Source organism: Monopterus albus, unplaced genomic scaffold, assembly GCF_001952655.1.
Source record: "Monopterus albus unplaced genomic scaffold, M_albus_1.0 scaffold174.1, whole genome shotgun sequence".
Lineage (NCBI taxonomy): Eukaryota > Metazoa > Chordata > Actinopteri > Synbranchiformes > Synbranchidae > Monopterus > Monopterus albus.
In genome coordinates this window covers 1,391,481-1,413,414 of record NW_018128054.1, presented here as the reverse complement: position 1 = coordinate 1,413,414, position 21,934 = coordinate 1,391,481, and the positions used below count along the sequence as shown (strand labels likewise).

General features: G+C 39.3%; 1 protein-coding gene across 1 annotated transcript; it reads right to left on the bottom strand.

Annotated features, from left to right (window-relative positions):
* Positions 1–2,927: 2,927 nt before the first annotated feature.
* On the bottom strand, positions 2,928–13,998 carry LOC109969510 (heparan sulfate glucosamine 3-O-sulfotransferase 6). The gene is made up of 2 exons (XM_020616439.1): positions 13,487–13,998; positions 2,928–4,281 (listed from the first exon to the last, which is right to left on the bottom strand). The coding sequence occupies exons 1-2, from the start codon at positions 13,942–13,944 to the stop codon at positions 3,663–3,665; spliced, it is 1,077 nt and encodes a 358-aa protein (XP_020472095.1). The 5' UTR covers positions 13,945–13,998; the 3' UTR covers positions 2,928–3,662.
* Positions 13,999–21,934: the final 7,936 nt, after the last annotated feature.

The following is a 21,934-nucleotide window of genomic DNA, read 5'->3' as shown; positions in this document are numbered from 1 at the left end:
TTTTATTGCAGGACAAAGCAGGACCTAGTGAGTATGCTAAACGGGCCGGGTGGTCATCTCAGGTTGTAGGCCCCCTGTCTCTGCAAGATACTACATAACAAAGCAGAACTTGGAATATGCTAAGCGGGTCTAGGTGAAGGTCCAAAAGAGGCCAACAGGTCTTTGTTAAAATGTAAAATAAGCCGTCTGGTTACTTGAAGATACAGACATCCTGTCTCTACAGAATTTGCAGCATACAGTTTCTTAAGTTTCACTCAGTAGAATACAGCAGTCATCAATACAGTTTTAATATGTATAAGCAAGAAAAGTAAGGTATGAAAAGTAACTAAAAGAAAAGAATGAAGAACTGAAAAGTAACTAAAGGAAACTAAAGTTATGAAAAGTAACTAAAGCTTATAAAGTAACTAGGGCCTATAAGAATCAAATCTTACAGGTTCAATGTGAAGAGGAATTAACCAAACAACTCTGAGTTATGAACAGCACAACATGTTAAATCTGACACTGTTTGGCCCTTATCAAAGTTGTTCAGGTCCTTTCGCTTCCTGACTCCAGCACATCAACTCAAGGACTGAATGTTCAATGTTCACTTGCTGCCTAATATACTGCACCCCTTACACTGACAGGTGTCATTATAATGAGATAATCAATGGTATTCACTTCCCCTGTCAGTGGTCATAATGTTATGATCAGTGTATTTTGTTATGTGTTGTATACAGCTGAGCATTTATAAATACTGAATTACTGTTTTGTTCAGAAGACTCAAACATTATACTAGTTGAATCCTATAGTAAACTGGCTATGAAAATGTAAAAGACATTCATACACTCTTTTATTAGTTGTATTTTAAATCTTTCCTATACTTTATTAACTCAAATCAGATTGTACATTTTTGAATGGCAGTACATCTACAATACTGTGACAGAATCATGAAACATGACTAAATGCTGGTGGTGTCAACAGATTCCTACAGCACCCACAAGTTGGCTGTTCTTGAGCTCATATGTCAAACACAGACCAGAGGCAGTATGTCATTTGTGTTATGACTTATTAAAAGCAGATCTTCAATGCATCTTTATGTGTCACTTTTAGGGAATGTATCCTCAGTCTCCATTTCCTTGCCTGTTCTTTCATTCACCTCAGTTGGATTTCTCACATCATTACCAGTGTTTAATGACAACTGTAGATTATGCTGAATGTCCTGCTGATTTAATGGAACTTAATGCTGGGTTAGTTCTGTGAACACTGACATAACATTTTTCCCAGATGGCAGAAGAGGAAATCAGTTATCTTTAATGCTTGCTGATGAGCTGGCACCACAAAAAGGCAGTTATCAGTAGTGAACCAGAATAATAAAAATGGACATAGATGAAGCAAGTCAAGTATATTTAAATTTTAGTAAGGTCCACCAAAAACTAATGGCAGACATATAAAACAGAGGGAGGAATGTGACAGAAATACTGACTAGACTAAACTGAGGCAAGATGTATGGAGACAGCCAAATCATTGCATGCATGCAAACTAGCACAATTAAATCACTGCCACGCTCATGTAAGCAACTGACAAGTTTTTCTTTTTTTTCACATTTCCACATGTAAAGTTCAGTGTTAAGTGATTTGATTGAATATTTTTGGTTTAATCATTGAATGTGAGCATTGTGGCCAGGCATATATATATATAAAATTAAAAACATCTGCAGCTCACTGTGTATATTTCAGTTCTTGTGTGGGTTCCTTTTTTGGTTGTTCCACCAGAGCAGATGTTTTTTTTTTCTTCCATACATTATAGTGTACCATGAAAGAGAAGAGCTCTGCTGCTAATTCTGAGCCCAGAGAGGAATGAGGGGGCTTTCTTAGTGAGCCGGCATCCTCGTAATTAAAGGCCACATCGCGGACAGGCCTCAGACTGTACATGTGGTGTCACTGTGTGGAAGTGGCAAGACATAAAAGCAGTGCGAGAGACTCGTGAACAGAAGGAAAGCAACAGAGTGAGATTTCCCTCTCGTGACTGCAGGAGAGAAAAGTAGAACTCGTGCACTGTACACATAATCGTATACACTTTTGTTGGCATAGGATTTTAATACAAGCGAAATTCCAACAAAATTTATTTACTGTGTAAAACCGTCTTTTTCTGCTCAAAAATATTTTGCATGTCGCTGCTTGGATTTGAAAGCTTGGTTCAGCCGAATTTTCTGGCACCTCTCTGACCGTGACACAGCAGAGAAGACTCCAAGATCTATTTTGTAAGTTTAAGTTGGCTACATATAAGGATAAAGTAAAGAACACTGTAGCCTTAGTTCATACCTCTCCCACATGTGTGCTGGTAACGTTAGTAGGAGCAAGCACTGCAATTTAGGACTAATAAACAATAACATTAACTGTGATAAACAGCAAGGCTATGGCTATTTAATGATACTAGTTTGAGAGACTAAACAAGGAAGTGAGGAACAAGCAGTAGACAAGTGCAGACAAAGAGGGGATATTTGTGCGTCAACATGTGGAGAAGTCCAAAGCGTGATAGGTCATGCTAACAGTTGTTAAGCTATAAGTGAACTACTGGGGTTTAGCAAATGCTGTCTGATTCTTCCTCTAATAAAGGGATTAGAAAAGACATACTGTAATCTCCAGGTGCATATATTACATTTGTTAGATTAACATTCACTTTTGATAGCCAAATCCTTTTGCTATGCAGTTTTCATATGAAGATCCACAGTTTGAGTGACAGCTTTACAGTAACACAGGGAAAGAAAAAAGGATAAAATGCTATGAATGTCACAGCAGATAAAACTGAGAATCAAAGTCAAAATGATAATTTTATACACAACACTGTGCTTTGCATACTTTAGGTTTCGAGTTAAAAATGGTTCAGAAACAATCACAGAATCACAAAATCACAATTTATTGCGAGTAACAGTTAATACAGGTGGTGTCCATGCAAAGTGAAAGAGTGATGAAGGCAAAATTGAACACGTGTGTGTGTGTGTGTAGTTTCTAATCAATGTTACACATTTAATATACAGATGAGGTATGATTGGTACATTTACTGCAATGTACAAGGAACAATCCTACAATATCAAGCTAAGATTTGTAGCATTCTAAAGGCCTTTTGAAACTTAACAAAAATATAAATGCCGCTAAAGTAGTGGTTTATTGTGGAGTATAGCATTTTCTCCCCAGTGTTCTGTCAATGAACATGTCCGTTTTATGTTTTGTCATGAAATAAATACATTTTATTTTATTTTAAAAGAATCTGTAACCAACAGAAACTATAAATATCAGCTTATTTTATCAACACAACATAGAGAATGTTATGAATGCTACTCAAAGGCAATGCTTTTGCTTTCCTTTGGTACCTAGTTTGCTTCTAACTTCAGTACAACATTAACATTAACATACAAGCAAGAAGATGGTTTAATGGTTTAATAACTAAGCCATTAACAATGTATGTAACTTGCATATTGACAGCACTGTGCCCACGTCAGCTTTTACTCTACAACAAAACAAAAATAATTCATGAGTGCTGCATGTCACGTTGATTCCACTGAGGCAGAATAGTCCTCTACCCTGTCCCTGAGAATGTTAGCCCTGTATAGCATTAAATAGTCAGTCTCTCCAAAAAAATAGGAGACTGGCTTTTTTGGGGGGCTATGACAGGATCCTCCTCTGTTAGTCCCAGCCAAAGTCTTGCCCACTCATCTGGTAGAATCTGTGGTTGAAAGGCCTGTAGAAGTCTCTGAGTCTCTGCAGGACCTCAGAGGAGATCTGTGGATGAGGTCTACCCTTAGATTTTCCAAGACAGCGAGGTCTGCTGCTCCCCTCTGGTTTCTTCAAGCAGGGAAAACCTTTGGTCTGGTTGAAGTAAAAGTGTTTGTCTGAAACAACCCTCTTCAGACCCAGGAAGTCCTGAACCCTGCCCATCTCCCCAGCCGGATCAGACACCAACCGCTCACCGCTAACAAACAGAAAATGAGACAAGGGGAAATGCTTGAGCCAGTTCTCCAAATGTTTGGCATACAAACCGATGCGCACAGCACTCCAAGTGGTGTCAATCAGATCTGTGGAGGAGTTTTTCAAGGCCAGGTTCTGGAAGGATGGAAGGCCTGGATTCTTGGACAGTGTCTGGGTGTAGTCAGATACAGCCCGTGTCACAGGATCCCTAACCACCACAATGAGCTTGGTTTGGCAGTTCATAGTGCAGACACGTCTAGGAGCCTCCTTTGTGACAAAGTAGCTGGGGGTCTTCTCCATGGTGATCTGGCCTTCCAGCGTCCGAGGCATCAGGTTCCTGAATAAAACACAGAAAGTAGTCAGACACAGAATTCAAATTTATTTCTCAAAGCCAATAGTGAAAACTATTTCACACTTTGATACACCTGGCATCCACAGTTATGTTTTTAAAGCAGTATTACAGTTTTTCTGAATTGCTAAAGCACGTTTCTTGAAACCACCACTCATTTTCTCAAAACCTTAAACACAAATCGAAATACTCAAACTAAATTCACAAAACCTCTGACTCATCTGGCAAAATCAAGCAATTGCTTCAAAACCATGTCACCAGCACTCAAAATCAAACAATGCTTTCAGATCATACACAAATGAGACACTACATCAAAAAAAGGAGAACCCAACATCCAGGACATGTAGTTACAACAAAAAAAGTTTATTGTATAATGAATTTACCAAAAACCATGTTACGATCAAAAAAGAAGAAGAAAAACACATCAGAAAGATTATTCTGCCTCAGGATCACATCTTTGAGCTGGGCCCAGCCAGAGGACTTCATCTACGTCGCAGGCAATGTTGTCCCTTCCCAGGCAACGGGCAATAAACCCTCTGGTGTGGCGGATCCAGCCTTGACAAGACTGCATGTCTATCTCACCACAGGCCAGTTCCATTGCCTGTAAGAGATTTTCCCTGGTATATGGGTTTCGGTCATAGACTTTCCACCGCCATGCAGAGCAAAATTCTTCTGTTGGGTTGAGGAAAGGGCTGTATGGTGGAAGGTCTTACTCTTCCTCGTCCTTTTTGTCCAACACCTCATATTCTTCTACCTCTCATATTGTTACCCATAGTTGATGGATGTACCCGTGCCATCTGTGCACTTTGAACTGGCTTATGATTTGTACCTTCTCATCATATAATTAAAATGTAGTGCTTTAGTTGTGTTCTGCTGTCCTCTGTTTAGTGTTTTGCAACACAGGTTCATCACAGTGTGAATTGTGTTTAGAGTTTAGCAAAAAGAGTGCATGAGATTTGCAAACTGTGTCTAAGTGCCTGAACTTGTTTAAGGTTTTGCAGAAAGAGTGATTTATTTGACAAATTGGTTTAGGCTATTGAGAATTTGGTTCAGAGAATGGGGTTTATTGTTTTAGCAATTGTGAAAAGCTGTAATTGATGTTTTTAGCAACTCTTGGGTAGATGCAACACTGACATGTTACCACAACCATATAAAGTTCATATCGCTAATGTGTACAGTTCCCAGTACATCTGTAAGCAATGCTAATGAGAGTGGTGCAACTGAACCAGAACAGTGAAGTTGTGAACTATAAAATAAAAACAATGAGCTAAAAGATGTTAAACACACTTTTGAGCTAAAGAGAACTGCAGTGAGGTGTTAATTCACTCTGGGTCCATTGCTAAGCGTTACCACTTCACATCACACACAGTCATTTGATCCATGGTTAGCCCAAAAAACAAAAAAAAAATGACTAGTGCAGCTTTAAAGAGAGAGTTGACTGCATTATTACTTCACAGTTAAATCTTAAAGCACCACAACATCTGTGTGATTAAAGCTTCAAACACTGTACTGTGTTTTTGTCCCGTACAAGGGGCTCAGACAGCCCTTCTGAGTCTCACTGTAAGGTCTACACAACAAGACCATTTACTCACTATAGGCCAGATGAGTCAAAACCACAAAGCCTCAAGAACCACTTAACAGCAATTTCCTACGGATTCCCAAGCCCCCTTCTTCCTGCTAGAGCAAAGGGTCCCCTCGTCACCACCCTCATCTCCCCTATGGGTTCCTGCAAGAACCCAAACAGACCAAAGTGTGCAGGAAGTGCGACCAGGATGGACAGTTGCCGAGCTCAGCTGGTGTGTTAAACATATGGCTGCAATAATGAAATATGCTGGGCAGAATGACAGTGAAAAGGCAAGTGTTGAATTATGTGTTGCTATATTGCAGAGAAATATTTAGCATAATTATTGTATATTGTATTGTAGCATTTGGAACTCTACACAGATTCTATTTATTTATCTTCTTGCCCTACATTTAATTTTATCTTTGTTTTTCAGGTTCTTTTTTACAAACAGTGTAATATCAAAGTAGATGGCCTTGCCTGTTTCACAGATTGCTTTTTACAGCCCTATCTTGCAAACAGGCAGTGTGGCTAACATGGTATTTGACATTTCCTATATCTTACACTGACAGACTGCGTGAGGAAGAGTTGTGGAGGGTCTGGATGTCAAAAAACTAATTGATTTGCATGAAAAATAGAATATGAGCTATGTCTGTAGTTCATTTACCCAAGACACTTTTAATGTGTTACTAGGAAAAAGGACCTTTCATAAACAAGTAATGACGTCTGTGTTCTTTGTTTGTTACTTCAAATATCAGTGACAAGAGACCATTCACAAATGGCTGATGGGCACCCAAGGGGAAATTTATTTTATTTTGCAAGCTACTCTAATGAGTCTCTGCTGTTACACACCAATTTGACAATTATTTTAAAAACATACTATTCATAAAGTAGTGGTTCATTAGTCCATTGTTTTGTTGCATATGTTGGCATAAAATTAACCATTGGTAGCTTTTAAGATGAAAAAGTGTTAAAGAGTTAAAAAAGAAACAAACCATGTTTACCATGTAAGAAGATTAGCAAATATAAAAACAGCTGAGAAAAAAAAATAAGGCTTGTGAAATTGACCCTCCAATATATTTAAAGTACAACACAGGTCAGTGGTTGACTGTGGTTGAAAGCAGCAGTCAGAAGTCAAAGTACAGGTTCACTGACTGAACAGTTGTTTTGTAATCAAATGCAGCAAATCTAATGCAAATATGCTTCTCTGGTTATAAGAAAGTATTTATTCACACATGTAGAGCCCATGATCAGTGAGAAGAATGAAAAATAACCTGGTTGGAATAAAGTTGTTCCTGAGTCAGTTTCAAGTTTCAGTCCTTTACTTAAAGTTAAGCCATTTCAACCAACCCCCATCAAGTGCTCCCCATAATAAAAGACCATTAATTGATTGTGATCCAATGACAGTGGTCTGTCCCTGCCTGTCTGTGCCCCGTTTATCTGTGTCTGATCAATACGTCTGTCTCTCTATGACAGATGTGTCAGGTGTCGCTGTTTACTGAGCATTCATCTCCCTTTCTGTCCTCTCCTTTCTCATCCATAGTCCTCCCAGATTTGTCCTTCACTCCTTCTCGTAAGTGTCACTTCAGTCATTGACCATAAGTTGTCTTTTCATGCTCATGAATAGTTAATGAATTGTGGCTTTGCCCCCTCTCTCCTTGGCTCTCTATCTCCCTCATCACAATATGTCTCATTATCAGAGAATCAATAAAAGCCATTTTCTATTATAAATCTGTCAGGCAAAATGTAAACAGCTCAAGGATGATTCATCTGTTGTCAATTTTTGCATGCCTGTAAATCTATTGTCATGTTATATGTGTTTTAAAACACTTCTTTCATGTGCAGTGTGCAGAGTGAGTAACTCGGGGCATGAAAATGTTTGCGATTTAGCTCAGTATTGGAAAGCCTTGCTGACTAGCCACATTAGTCTGGAACTCCCTGCTGTTTAAAGGATGTAGTGCTTTTCCTCCCTGAAGTGCTACAGCACTGATTACACTACTGATATGTTCTAGGCAGTCTGGATCAGAAAATTAAATACTAACACTGGCAACAAGGATGTGGCCAAGAGACTTCCTTCCCTCTAGATTATGGGTTCTCCCACTGTAGTGCTGCAGCTACATCCCCTGTAGTGCCCTAACAAAAAGCATGCTGCATGGAAAGCGGAGCTGATTGTACAGAAAGAGATACTAAAAATCCAATTATCATGTAATTTTCTGAAACAAAAACAGATGTGAAATTCCATGGATTATTATATTCATTTACTGAAACATCTATGCTGAACACTGACTTGCTGAAGGAGACTTTTGCTCTGGCAGATGTCTTTATGTTCAAATGCTTTCTTAGCTGAGGCCCAAATAAGAAGGCAATGGAAAATCTAGCCTGGAACAATGAGAAGCAAACAAAAAAATGAAGGAAAATATTTGCCAGCAATGCATTTATGCTCAGAGGTTGATAGGAGCACGGACGGCACTTCAGGTTATCTGGATAAAACATTTGCTGCTTTCCCCCCCTGAACAGAAAACAACTAAATAAACCCAAGTTCAAAATAGAGTAATTTAAAGGAAGAGTGACATTTAAGAACATATCAACATGCCACTGACACTGCTGATGTGATGCCACCCACAAGAGGAGCCATTGAGGGCAAATGTCGCCATGCTGTCTATGTGTTCTTTGTCTGAACAGAAACCTGAGCGAACGACAAGGCCACAGAGTGGAATGAAACACAGATTAACAAGGATAATGTCAAAAGTAGCCTGAGGATGGGCTTGAGACTGAGCAGCAATGTTACACAGTCTTTCACATCTGCTAGTGGAATACTGTCTACCAGCTCTTAATATTCAAACACACACAATTATGCTTGATGTACTGTTGTATGTGTGACTCAAGCGTCAACCCAGTGGTGGATTTCAAGCATTTGGACAACTTTCTGCATAGGTGGAGGGAGGAAGTGGGTGTTAGCTCCCTGTGGTAATCAACAAGACAAAAAGACTGTTGCCACCCACAAATTTTAATGCCACTGCTGTCAGACAATATTTTTCCCTTTGAATAATGATATTGTAATGGAGTAACAGAATGGTTTTCTCAACAGGAGGTTAGCTGAAGTGTCATATTCTACAGAGACTACAAGTGTTTTACATTTTCATCTTTGGTGGTTTACAGCAGGCAATGAGTGATTGCAATGAGGACGAATGTGTGTAAGAGAGGGGATGGCTGGATAGGGGGTAAAACCATACACGTGTGTCTGTGTCTGGGATACAGGGGTGCTTTTCTATAAAGAAATGAAATATATTTTGATGGTTGATTGCTAATTAGTGACTATAGAATGTGAGCGTCCAGTCATACCTAGGAGTCTTAACAGGAAGGGAGGTTAGTAATGGCTTCAGCATTTGGCACATTAAGGTAGGGTAAGACTGCTGAATAGGGTATTGGTTGAAAAGTTTCTATAACAGTATCAGTACCACAGCAACACTGTGTTTGTTATCTCTTGGTCAGGGATATAAAAATGTTTTGTTTTTACAAAACGTCTTTACAGTATAACAAAATAAGTGATAAGTATCTCAACATTGACTGGACATTTACTGTATGTACCCCTCATGATATACTGTAACAACACTGGTGGTCCTCTGAATTTTTGCTAGCCATCATCAGGTCAGAATTTTAATTTCTTCAAAACTTATGAGACTTATGATAGCATGCTAGGCTCACACACCAATATAAGAACATGATAAACATTACACTTGCTAAACATCAGTATTAGCATTGTCACTGTGGGCAAGTTAACATGGTTATATTAGCATTTAGCTTAAAGCACTGCTGTGTTTTAACAGCCCCACAGTTCCGCAAGCATGGCCAGAGGATAGCCACACACAAACCGAACCTGGATAAATTAATCAGTACAATTTTCAGAATCACTGTGTTAATCTGGAACTGACCATTCAAAAAATAAGTTCACAAGACTATGAATCTGACAAACACCAGGGATAGTCCAAGCGCTAACATTTCTCTGATGATAAACGTTATGATTGCGGCTCTCTTGGCAGTTCAAACTACCAAGCAAATAAAATATTTCATTTTGTCCAAGTGAAACAAAACCATTCTTTCTACACAAACTATTTTCCTCACTAACTCCAGCATAGAGCTAAAATGACATGACTGAAAACCTCACAAGATTTTACAGGTGCCCCAATTTCAAATGATTATAATTTCCACCATATGGGGTGTTAAGTGTGGGCCTTTTCAAACCTTATAACACCCCCTGTAGCCACAACCAAGGTCCATTAACACAAACTACAACTCAACAGTACAGAGACCACTTCCTGGCCTGTTATACCAATCAGCTGCATTCAGCCTCTATAATTAATGACATCAGGGCTTGATGCAAAATGAGACACTGGGAAAATCACCACTTCTGCAAGACATTGCCCCATGCACATTTGATTCCACTTTTATAACTGTCAAAAATTTGACCTCTGGCAAATAAAATAAGGCATAAATACAGTGCTAGGATTATTTTAAACAACACAGTCCCAAATACTATAAGCACATAATTAAATCCTAAAGGCTAATAATGGAGGAAAAAAATAATATTTACTGTTTTAAGTATTTTATCAATTAATTCACAAATGCAATACATATTGGGTTTTTTTTTTCAACTGAATGGATCACAAATACACAACTGTAGAAATCTAACTGCTGCTTTTTTTATAAACTAAGAGAGAATAAATCCTATAAAATGAGTATTATATTTATTATAATTTTTATTTACTCAAAAATATGTATGTAATCAAAGGGTGTTTTGATATTTGTAAATGTTGAAACAAAAAATCGTGATGATAAGGTGGACAAGTAAATGGATGGAGAGGATTATATGAATTTGTTTTGGCTTTTTTTGGAATTAATCTAATTTCTAATTTAACAAAATTGATCCAATTAGTTTGATGCACTGTATATTTAAACACAGCATATGAGACATTATCCTAAACACCAGCATACCTGTCTCTTATTTTCACCTGTCATCACTTCACATTCTTATTTACATAAATCTTTGTCTTCGTAAGAAGCCGTGTGCTGACATTTCTCCTCACCCTTGTGCTGCTGTCCTTAGAGGATTTGTACTATATTTTAATAGCAATCCAATCGAGTATGGCCTTTGATGTCAAGACTGTAGGTCAGCCAATTGACAGGCTTTCAAAATACTGATGAGACTTGGAATTTTTCCTCATATAGAAATGCATATAAGATCTTTTTTTTAATAAATGAAATATATAGAGTCAGGTATTTATTTTCTATTATGTTAATTTGGCTCTTGGCTCAAAAACCATATAACTGCTGCAAGACAACAAAAACACATTACTTCATTCTAACATCATCATGGAAATGAAGATTAAATTAAAAGACTATGAGTTACTCCTTCCTGGCCAGGTGATGGTGACAAATCCGTGACAATCAGAGCCACTGTCCCATGGAAAGTTGGCGTCTCTCAGTTTTCTGCGGTGACGCTCAAGTCCCATATGAAACTCATCACTCATTTAAGTCTCCTTAAAACCATAAAACAACACAGAAATCATTACATTTTTGCTTCTTTTTGAATCCATTATTTGTGGCTTTTCCATTACCATGGACTCATATTGTATGCACACATAGAGGACGGGATGGAGAGACAAAATGGGTGGAGAGCAAAGAGACACTGGATGGATTCATTCAGATAAAAGCAATGGAAAACATACACAGATGAGGTTTAGGTTTGTTCCACAGATGACAATGCTGCTGGCAAAACAAGCTTGAGAAGTGTCTTCAGGTTGTTTTCATCAAATATGTCCTCTGTTTTCATCAAATATCTGAGAGCAGAGGCTTTCAGATGTGCATGACTGTGCATGACTCTCATCCCTACACTGGTGCTTATTTCTCCATCCTAGACATGTTTGTTAAATCAAAATAGCTTTGAAAACTTGGCACTTGCAAATCTTGAAACATTTGTTCATAATGACTTTTAAACTGATTGTTGCTTTAGAAAAATCTGACATCACAACAGAATGTTAAGTTGCTCATGGAGTTTTTGTTCTTCTGTTTTGCTTCAATTAATTTAGATAATTATTTTGCTAGACATCTTAATAATCTCCTTGCCACATATAATAGTAAAATGAATATCTTAGCATTGGGATATTAATTAAACATAACAAGTAACATGACACCTTGGGCTCAATTTATAATGGGCATTTTATGATAATGAAATGAATCACTTTTTGTAGCCCTTGTTATGAATGATTCAATTTTCACAAGTTATGTTGGTGTTGCTGCTGTGAAACTACAGTACTAAAGCATAACAGTTTAAAGCGCCAATCAGGCTAATTAAAACCCACAAAAACACACATTAAAAACATGGCCTGGGAACACCAGGTCTCCCACAGACTCTGGCTAAGCAAAAGGAATAGTAAGGAGAAATGAAACTAGGTGTGAGGGGGGAAAGAATGAGAAAACATGGAGAGAAGGTTTAATAAAAAGAAAGTGAAGAACGTGGGATGTAGGACGGGTTACAAATGTGGTAGCAGAGGAGAGAAGTGTAGAAGAGAAGTAATAGATGTGGGAGTCTTTGTGTGCACAGAGAGAAAAAGAGAGTAGAGGTTTAGCAACATACAAAAATTATCAGCGGTGAAAGTGTTTCCGTGTGTCCTTATGTTCTGAGTTAAAACCCAGCCAAGGGGGTTAAGAAAAAATGTCAGGAGAGGTTTAAGTTACACCTTAGAACCATCTTGTTATCAAAGTGCTCTATCAAATCTCACTCTCTCCTTATGTCACCTTGAATTCTAAGCTCACGGGTCCAAAAGGTATTCTGACCATGCAGAGGGCTTTGGGCTCAGCTGGGACCTTTCTCGGGAGCTTGTAGAACATCTGGAGATGATCAGGACCTAAATCTTTCCTTAGGGCCTTAACTACACACACATGATAGCTGTGGTCAGCCTGGTCACCCCAAATCAGCTGCTGTCACTGCAGCAGCATCTGATGAAGGCCTAATGTGCCTTCATCTCTATTTTACTGTAAATTAGTTACATGCAACCAAAGCCATTACATCTGACCAGGACCAACGATGTAAATAAGGTTAATATCCTTTATATTTGGCTTCTTCTGCAGTGCCATTCTTAACAAGGTGGGAATGATAATACAGGATGTCATCTTGAAGTGTATAAATGGTGTTAAAATGACTGGCGAGATGATGAACTGCTCCTCTGGGACCTCAACGCCTTTTGATCTACAGTGCAGTGCGCAATGGCCAGTGCTTATCAGAATGCATCAGTCAGTGAGTGTGACTGTCCTGTCTGTTGGCAGGAGGCGTCAGCTGAAGGGACATCTGACTCTTCAGCCTGCAACCATACACCTCCCAGCATTCACTGGGTGACATGCCGTCCAGAACTTTATGGTAAAGATTTCAATCTTGCCATATTCTTATTGGCACTCATGCATGTTGTATTCATTGGTGAATTTTAAATTAATACATTTGTGTTTATCACAAATTAAACCTCGAGCTTTATGATTTCATAAGAGGTTGTAAAAAAAAAAAAAAAGTGAATGCAAATGTCCTCGTGATTAAAGCCTGGCGTCACCTCCTCATGCATGTGTTTTGTTTGCGTTCCGTACCTGTACCACTCCAGGCCTTTATCATAAAACCTGTCGAAGAAGTGGGGCTCCGCGCCGACCGCTCTCACGTCCGGGTGAATGCGGAGAAATTCCAGCAGTGCCCGGGTCCCTCCTTTCTTCACGCCGATTATAATCGCCTGTGGAAACCTTTTGCTTCCGAAAGTGTTAGACACAGGGATACCGTTGTTCTGGGTGCTCTCTTTTGCGCTGTCTGATGTGTGATGAGGCAGCTGATCCTGTGCGCCCACCTGCTCTGCGTCCGCGGAGGCTGTGCTGTTCTGGTGAGAGTGCGCGTCGGGGAAGAGACGTGGCGATGGCCGCATGTCATCCAAAATGCGACGATGATCGTCCAAAATAACATAGTCCTTGTCTAAAGCGTGTTGACTGTGTAAAGCTCTCGGAGCCGAATCGCAAAATCCGGTAAGGCAGTAGAAGAAGTAGGTGAAGATCAGGACCATGGTGAAAAACACCGAGACTTTGGACAGTGCCTTACCAAAGTTGAACCTAACTCTGCCTCCACTACATCCCATGAGTTGATCTCCTGCTCGATGCCAAAGGGCCAGAACGGTGACAGCATGCTTCTTCTTCTTTCTACATGGATCGGAGTTGATATTAAATTTATCTTGCAGAACCTGTTGCGCAAAAGTGAGGCATCACACGGAGAGCTCCTCTCAGCAGAAAGAGAGTACAGTGGATTTGTCACAGATAATTGTCATAGTCTTTCGGAAAGGAGTGGTTGAAATGAATCCTTCTCAGTCTACAGCATCATTTAAACTCACTCGTTGCTTTGCAGTCAGAGGAGACTCTCCTGCTGTATCTGAGCGCTCTGAGGTCTGATCTCTCATTCTGGGTTTCTTCTCTCCTTTTCCTACGCCCGTTTTTTTTTTAACGTCTCCACCCTTCCTTCCTCAAGCTATTGGATAAACACGCCTCATAGGGAGATGAAGTGCACATACAGTAGAGGCTCTGGTCTATAGTAGCCTAATGTGGCAATATCATTCAGATATTTGTATTGATAACTTAAATGACATTATTCATTATCATATAAAACCATTTGATGCATATTAATGAGAAAGGAGAAACCCCAGTGAGAAAACGTTATCTTTGGGATTTGTAACTTTATAGCTTCCTGAGATTTACATTAAACTGAACTACTTTGTTGAACGTTTTTTTTTATTTTTATTTTGCAACATGAAACGTCTTGAGCACTTTATTATGAGCTCCAGGCACATCAGTGTTTTACAGATGTAAGATGACCCCACAGAGGAAAATCTTCTTTGCCCCTTTGAACCCATATGATATACAGTATGTGTCAGTCAGCCCTGAGGATGTCTGTCCAAAACCTCTTGTACTCTCTCTGCAGCACTGAACCAGTACATAGCCAACACACACTCACCGGCCACTTTATTAGGTACACCTGTACAATTGCATGCAATTCAGTGCAACTCTTCCACCTTAACATCTGTGTTTATGAAGCTCAAAATGTTTTTGGCAAAACTGTCATAAATGTTTCAATTCAATAGTATATTTATTATTGAGGTCCTAGTTAAAGGTGGTGTTGTACTGGACTACATTAATATTTAGAGGTGTCACTATATTTTTGTCCTCCCCAGCTATGTAAATGAGAAGGTCAGAATATTAGGAACACCTCTGAATATAATGTAGTCCAATATGGTACCACCTTTAAATATGATATCAATAATAAATATGTTATTGAATGTATATATTTATGACAATTTCAACAAAAACTGAAACATTTAGATGTTAAGAACCACAGATGTTAAGGCAGAAATGTTGCACTGAATTGCATACAGGTGTACCTAATGAAGTGGCCGGTGAGTGTGTAGTGACACGTTTCCTGACACAAACCTTCCAAAACCATAGGCCAGAAGTGAAGAGTGATTGCTCTGTCTCATAAATATTGTATTTGAGGCTGAATGTGTTGCCTATGGGCCTGTGCATGAAGGACCAGCACCGGGATGTTCCCCTGATTCTGAAAAGCTGTGTCCCTTTGTTTAGGCTTAGTCTTTTGCATAAAGCTGTGTTAACCAGCTGTATATTTAACATCTCCTAACAGGCTTTTTACCCCCAAAGGTCACATATTTGGTATACCCCTGTCCCCTTTGGCCAAAATAACCTTCAGCACCTTAGCTGATGATTTGCTTGTTTGAGTCACACATGATTTTGCATTCCTATGAAATGCAGACTGGCCCCTTGGGTAGAAGCCCATCTCCTGTTTCTGCAGCATGAAACAGTTTGACACACACACACATAGACACAGGCACAGACACACACACAGACTCTCTCAGATACACACTGGCCTCCAGGATTTCACAGGACAGGTGATACTACTTTAGTAGACCTGGCTCAACAGTGAGGCAATGGACAGAACAGTTTTTTTTTCCTTTTGGGGATGACAGCTCTGTTTTCTCACAGTCAGTGTGACAGGCTGGAATTCAAATAACATGGGAAACTCCAAAAAGCAGAGAGAAAACTACTGTGGTTCTACAGCAGTAATTACAATATGTTAACACCCATCTGATGACTGTGTTTAATTCACAGAGACTGTCCATGATTTGTTTACATAAATGAACACATAGCCTCTGGTAAAATAATGGGACATTCACCCAGCTGCTCATTCACACGCATCTTTGTCCATTCAGTGTTTTTGGATGAGCTGAGTGAATGTGAAAATTAATGAGCAAATCCATTTGGGTGGCAATTCTGGCCCACTAACAGTAGCACAGTGTTCGAGCCAACCATCCATGTCAATGAATTGTAAAGATGGAAAGCAAGTTGTTTTTCACACACTGGGCGGAAACAGATGTTGACAGACACGTAAAAGGCACTACTGCAGTTTGGAGCTGGTGTCATGGTAATCAACATTTAAGACAACAAGGTCTTTAAATGAAAGGAAACCACAAGGAGTAGCCCACAAATATTTCAGTAAGTTACAGTCTGTGGTATATGCACACGCAGAGTGGAACAACAGACATCCACAGCAATGTGAATCCATGCATAAGAATGTAAATGCATTAAACTCTCTGCACGCACATGTACACATGTATCCGGACAGACACATACTACAGTTTGTTTCATCTTCATGATTCTGTCAGATTTGCAGCCACACGTCTTGAATGAATCCCTCAAAATGAGCTTGGAGGCATGAAACTGTATATTCAGCCAGTCACAGTTGTCTCTGTTTAACCTTTTTCTCACTGTTTTTTTCTCACTCGCATTCATCTTCTGTCATGTAAACACAAACACATATAGACCATTGAACTCCTCTCACACCCTGCTCTCCCTGCACCTCCACCCTTCTTTAACACACCCAATATCACTTAGGAGCCAATCATCAGGTTCCACTTTTCACTAAAGAGCTGTGGATTAGAAACGAAGGCATTTCCCAAATGGTCTGTGGCTTCTGTGATGACATGATTGTCCATCGGTTTAATTCCCTCTGTGCTCTTTAGAATCCTGCACACCTGATTCTACTGTTACAGTAAAGCACCCAGAGAAGGCAAATAACAGTTTTAAAAAACACAAAGCTCTTGTACAGACTTGCTCCCTGGAAAGGTATTTTAGTTTTTACTGCCAGGATGAAAGACACATTGAAAATTGCTCTCTACAGCTGTTTTCTAGTCAAGGACAGTTACATGCATTTTAGTTTATGAGAAAAGTATCTGTGGGCTTATACAGTATCTCTGTACATGTACATTACCTACATAATTTAAACCACTTGCATTTGGGTGCTGCCCAAATATAAACCTCATGAAATTAGAATGAATCACAGCAAACTTTTGTTCAGATTTGAATTACTTCCATGTAAACTTGAGACATTATGTGAGTCTAACCCTGTTTAATGCTTCAAGGCCACTGAGAATGGAAGTTCTCCTGAAGGCAAAAAAGACCAATGCACCTGTGTGAAAGTAGAAGGAAACAAGGACTGGAGGAGGGGAAGGCAAAAGGAAGATGTGGGGGGCTGAAGATTGTCTGTGGATAGAGAGATCAGAGTGTTTTTGTTTAGTCCTCCATCTCCTTGTCCATCCATCATTCTTACTACGATTCTGATGAAAGTAAGGGAAGGCTCCAGGAGAGGGGTGGGGTTTCCCCATCACTTTGTTGTTGGCTTTTGTATTCACTGATCGCCTCTACCTGAGGGCTTGACCATTCAGCATCTAACATGTAGCAGAGAGGAGGCTGTGTGACATCTTTTGTTTCTTCAAAGGAGCTAGATGCACTTCGGACACTTCAGTTTGAGCATTAAACTAAATAGTTTTGAGATCCCACCTCTTTAGACTAATAGCCACACCACTGCAAAGGAAACTAGATGAAAAGTGAATTTATTCAATGGTCATAAAGGCTACATCTAATCCAAAACAGTAGAAAAACACTCTATACAGCTTCAATCTGGAATCTGTTACTAGCAAATATCTCATTGATATTCATTCCAGACACAGTAAAAAAGCATCAGGTTCATTTATAGGAAACTACAGCCACTAAATGAGAATCTCCTGGGCAGTAGTTTCAAAGCTCTGTCATGATGGCTTAAAGGATTTTGCCAGGTATCTCTTCTTCCTGATACTGGTAATTACAAAATGAGACTGGAACATTTGACTTTTGCTGGAGAAGATTTGTAATTTGCTGTAATGGTTGACACATGTACACACAATCAGCAGGCCCCTAGCTATGGAAATCATTATCAGGGGGGCACACAGGGATGTAGCAACAGCAAACACCATCAGGTGTGACAGTTGGATGCATCATTGCTCAAATATGAATGTGACCACCTAATATGCACAAATATACACAGAAACACATCTACACAGAGACACTTTTTCAACCTTAGACCTATACATACAGTTCATAACTTGCCTGTTGTTTGTCTCACTTTTTACATTTCTGGCCCAAACTCATCGGTTTAACTGCATCTAGAGAAATTAGCATGAGGGAAAAGCAAATAAAATGTCTGGAGTCTGACCTCATTCTGACTCGAGCTGCCATTTACTAGCAGACATTTACTTCCAAAGCTGTGAATTCCTCAATGCCAGACTGGCCTCTTTTTGGAGAGACTGACAATGGTTGTTCGTGCTTCAAAACATATCATTATTCTATATTTGCCAGTCACGTCTGTATCCACAGAGACCTTTGTTTGAGCTGGGGGGGTTTCTTAAACTTCTTTTACATTTTAGAAGGTGGAAATTGCAATCACAGACTTGTTATTTTTTTATGTTCATGCCTGTAATCTAATCATGAAGCTATAGCCAGCAGCCAGTTAGTGTAGCTTAGCACAAAGGCTAATCTAAAACAAAGAGAACCAAAGTTCATTTACTAGCACCTCTAAAGCTCAATAATGAATTTGTTAATTTTCTCTGCAAAGTGTAAATGACAGATTATTGTTTTATGGATGGTTATTTGATATTTGTTGTCTTTGGACAGAACCAGTCAAGACATTTCCAATATTTTTGCTAAGCTAAGCTATCTGGCTGCTAACTTTGCTTTATAGGTTATAAGAGATGTGAAAGTGGTATCAGTCTTCTCTGCAAAAATGCAAACAAGCAGGTTTGTTTTTTCTTAGGAGTCAAAATAAATATTCTTTGTGTTCTTTCTTTCTTGAAGCCAGCAACCCCTATTTTCTTTAATAATATTAAAATATTGACAGGGGAAAATTTTAAAAACCTCAATAAACCAAAACAGTGAGCTTGCCAAATGCATTTATCTCAGTCTGAACTACTGTGCCCCAGGGCTGTGTGTAAGTGTGTGTGAGTGAATGTGTACACCTCCTTCTCAGACAGATTATCTATCTCAGTTCCCCATTTTCTTATCCTCCACCTCCCTTCATTCATTCAGAAGGGAACTGTGGTTTATTAGGTTCAAAGACTGAACTCCATCTCTTCACCTGAATATAATGGTGAACTGTCACTTTTACATTTGGTTTTTGTATCGATTAAACAAATGAAGACTAATGTGTCAGTAAGTGAGATTTAGAGAGGCTGCTAGGGAGCTATTGTTAGCTATATGTTTCACTGTGTTTCCAGACTTTGTGCTAAGCTAACTGTCAGCAGTTTAGTATTTGCCATAAAGATACAGTAGGTTGGTGGCATCAATATTCTCACCTAACTCTTAAAAAAGCAAGTTTTCCAAAATGTCAAACTATTTTTTAAACTTCTGGTGTGAACTGTTATTTGGATCAAGACAGTCTTCTACAAATCAACACAGGTTCATAATTGTGAGCCATGGTCATGGTAAAGCTGGATGTCTGTCATCTTCCTAGAAAACACCACCACCACCACACCCTCACTTTGTCGTAAAGCTGATAATCATTTTGGGTTGTCTGTGAGCCTCATTCCTGTGGGAATGTATTCTGAGTTGTTGACCTCTTCTTCTTTAAAAGCTCCTTTACTCACACACACAGAGTCACGCACACTCACACACACAAAACGTCCTCTCATCTGGTCTCACTTTAGGTTTTGAGGTCTATGAGGGACACAACAGAGCTGCTGATCCAGATGACAGTGGGAAGGCTTTTTCTGCAGCCTTCTCCAAAATGCATCTAAAACAAATTTGGATTTAGTTTTAACCTAGCAGTCATTCACTTCCTGCAATAATTGTTACAGGTAAAAAAAGTATGCACTCTGTCTTGTTGATTTTAGCGAAGATTTGTGTGGAGAACACTGTGGTCTCCACACAAATCTAGGACACTGACAAGCCAATAGGGAGAGGCTGAGGGATTGAGAGAAACAATTACTGCAGAGTGACAGGTGAGATTAAAATGTACTTAACTTTCTGGCACAAAAGTAAAAGAATAAAGTGCAAATTAAAGTTTGTGTGGGCAAATGTTAATCCCAAAAAATATTAATCATGTTTTTAAGGATTTGTTTTTGATATATAAAAGCCCATGATGAGTGATAGCTCTAGAAAAATAGTTGGCTCAAGTAGTTGCTGTTAAAAGGTAACATCAGTGTGTAGATGTGAGTGTGTTGCACAATAGGTGCTGAGGGGCCTAAAAGCTGTATTGGTGTGTGGAATTCCCTCATTGATGCAAGGAGTGAGATCCAGATTCATCACACAAACAAACACATGCATGTTAAATGAGCTATTTAAATCATGTAATTGTCTGTGACCTATCATTTTTAGGACATGCTGAGATACACCATGTACTGTACATAGACAAATATATGCACACAAACAAACTCACTGACTCACAAAAATAAAAATGGAGACCTGCTCCAGCTGATCATCTGTCCCTAGGAATTTATTTCTTTTGGTTGATCTTTAGTAAAATGCACAGCTGTCCTGTTTATTTAGTGCAATATCTACAGAGGAAGACTAGGATCCATAACTGTCTCATAATACTGGGAATGAAGTAGATTATAGGTTCCTAATTGGATTATAATCACTGAGGAGCATAAAGAGCTCAGGTGCCTCTGAACACTTTCTGAGCAGAAGTTAGCAATCAGCATGACCAAACTATTAAGACCACCTCTCTGGGAGCTGTGGGGGGTCATGAAGTGCATAAACGTTCCATACAGACCATTTGTAAACATGTGTTGCATATATACACATAGAATCATAGAGAAAAGAGCAGGCAAAACATACACACAAACATGCCTGCAGTGGTCTTTGACACAAACACACAGTATAGATTTATATTTGCTGAAAAAGACACATAGTATGATCTGGATCTCACATAAAGAACTCTCTGATTACTAACTAAGATGACAGAAGATGAGCAGCCACAAATTGCTGTCTGCATAAAGATGTTTTCAGAGTCCCATAAACCTTTCCAGACGTCAAAGGCTCCTGACATTTCAGAACACGCGCTGACACAAATACAGCAGTTTCCACAGTCCACGGCTCCTTTGACTATTTGGGACCCGAGCCTCCTTTTAAATCAATCAGCCAAAATCCAAAACTGTCCAGACATTTCCATACTCTGAAGACGGCGATGTTTTCTGGCCTCTGGCTTTTATCTGAGGCTGATCATTTTTACCAGCATCTGACTCTGAAACTCACACAGGAAACACAAAGTAGAAGAAGATAATTGTTTGACATGATGAACACAGCATGTCCACAGTTTCTTTCTGGATTACCGTGCCCACCTTTGAGACCTTTCAAACCCACTGTAGTCTCTGATCAAACGAGATGAAAGTTGACATGTGGGCACACTATCAGCCACTTTTATTCTCCTGCTTTAAACCTTCCTTCTTATCCCTCAGTCAGTCCAGCAGCCCCCAAAGAAAAGACCCTTCTCCCGATCTGTGCAAACAATAGCAGTGCCAAACACCAAGGATTCCTTTGAAGCTTTCAGACCAACCTGTGCTGCTGTCTCGAGGTCCTATCTCCCTGAAACAGATCAGAGTTAAGATAGTGAGCAATATTTGCAAATACATATATGCTCAAACTGCCCCTGTGTTGTTGAAGCTGGTGGAGCTCAGAAGCAGGAAT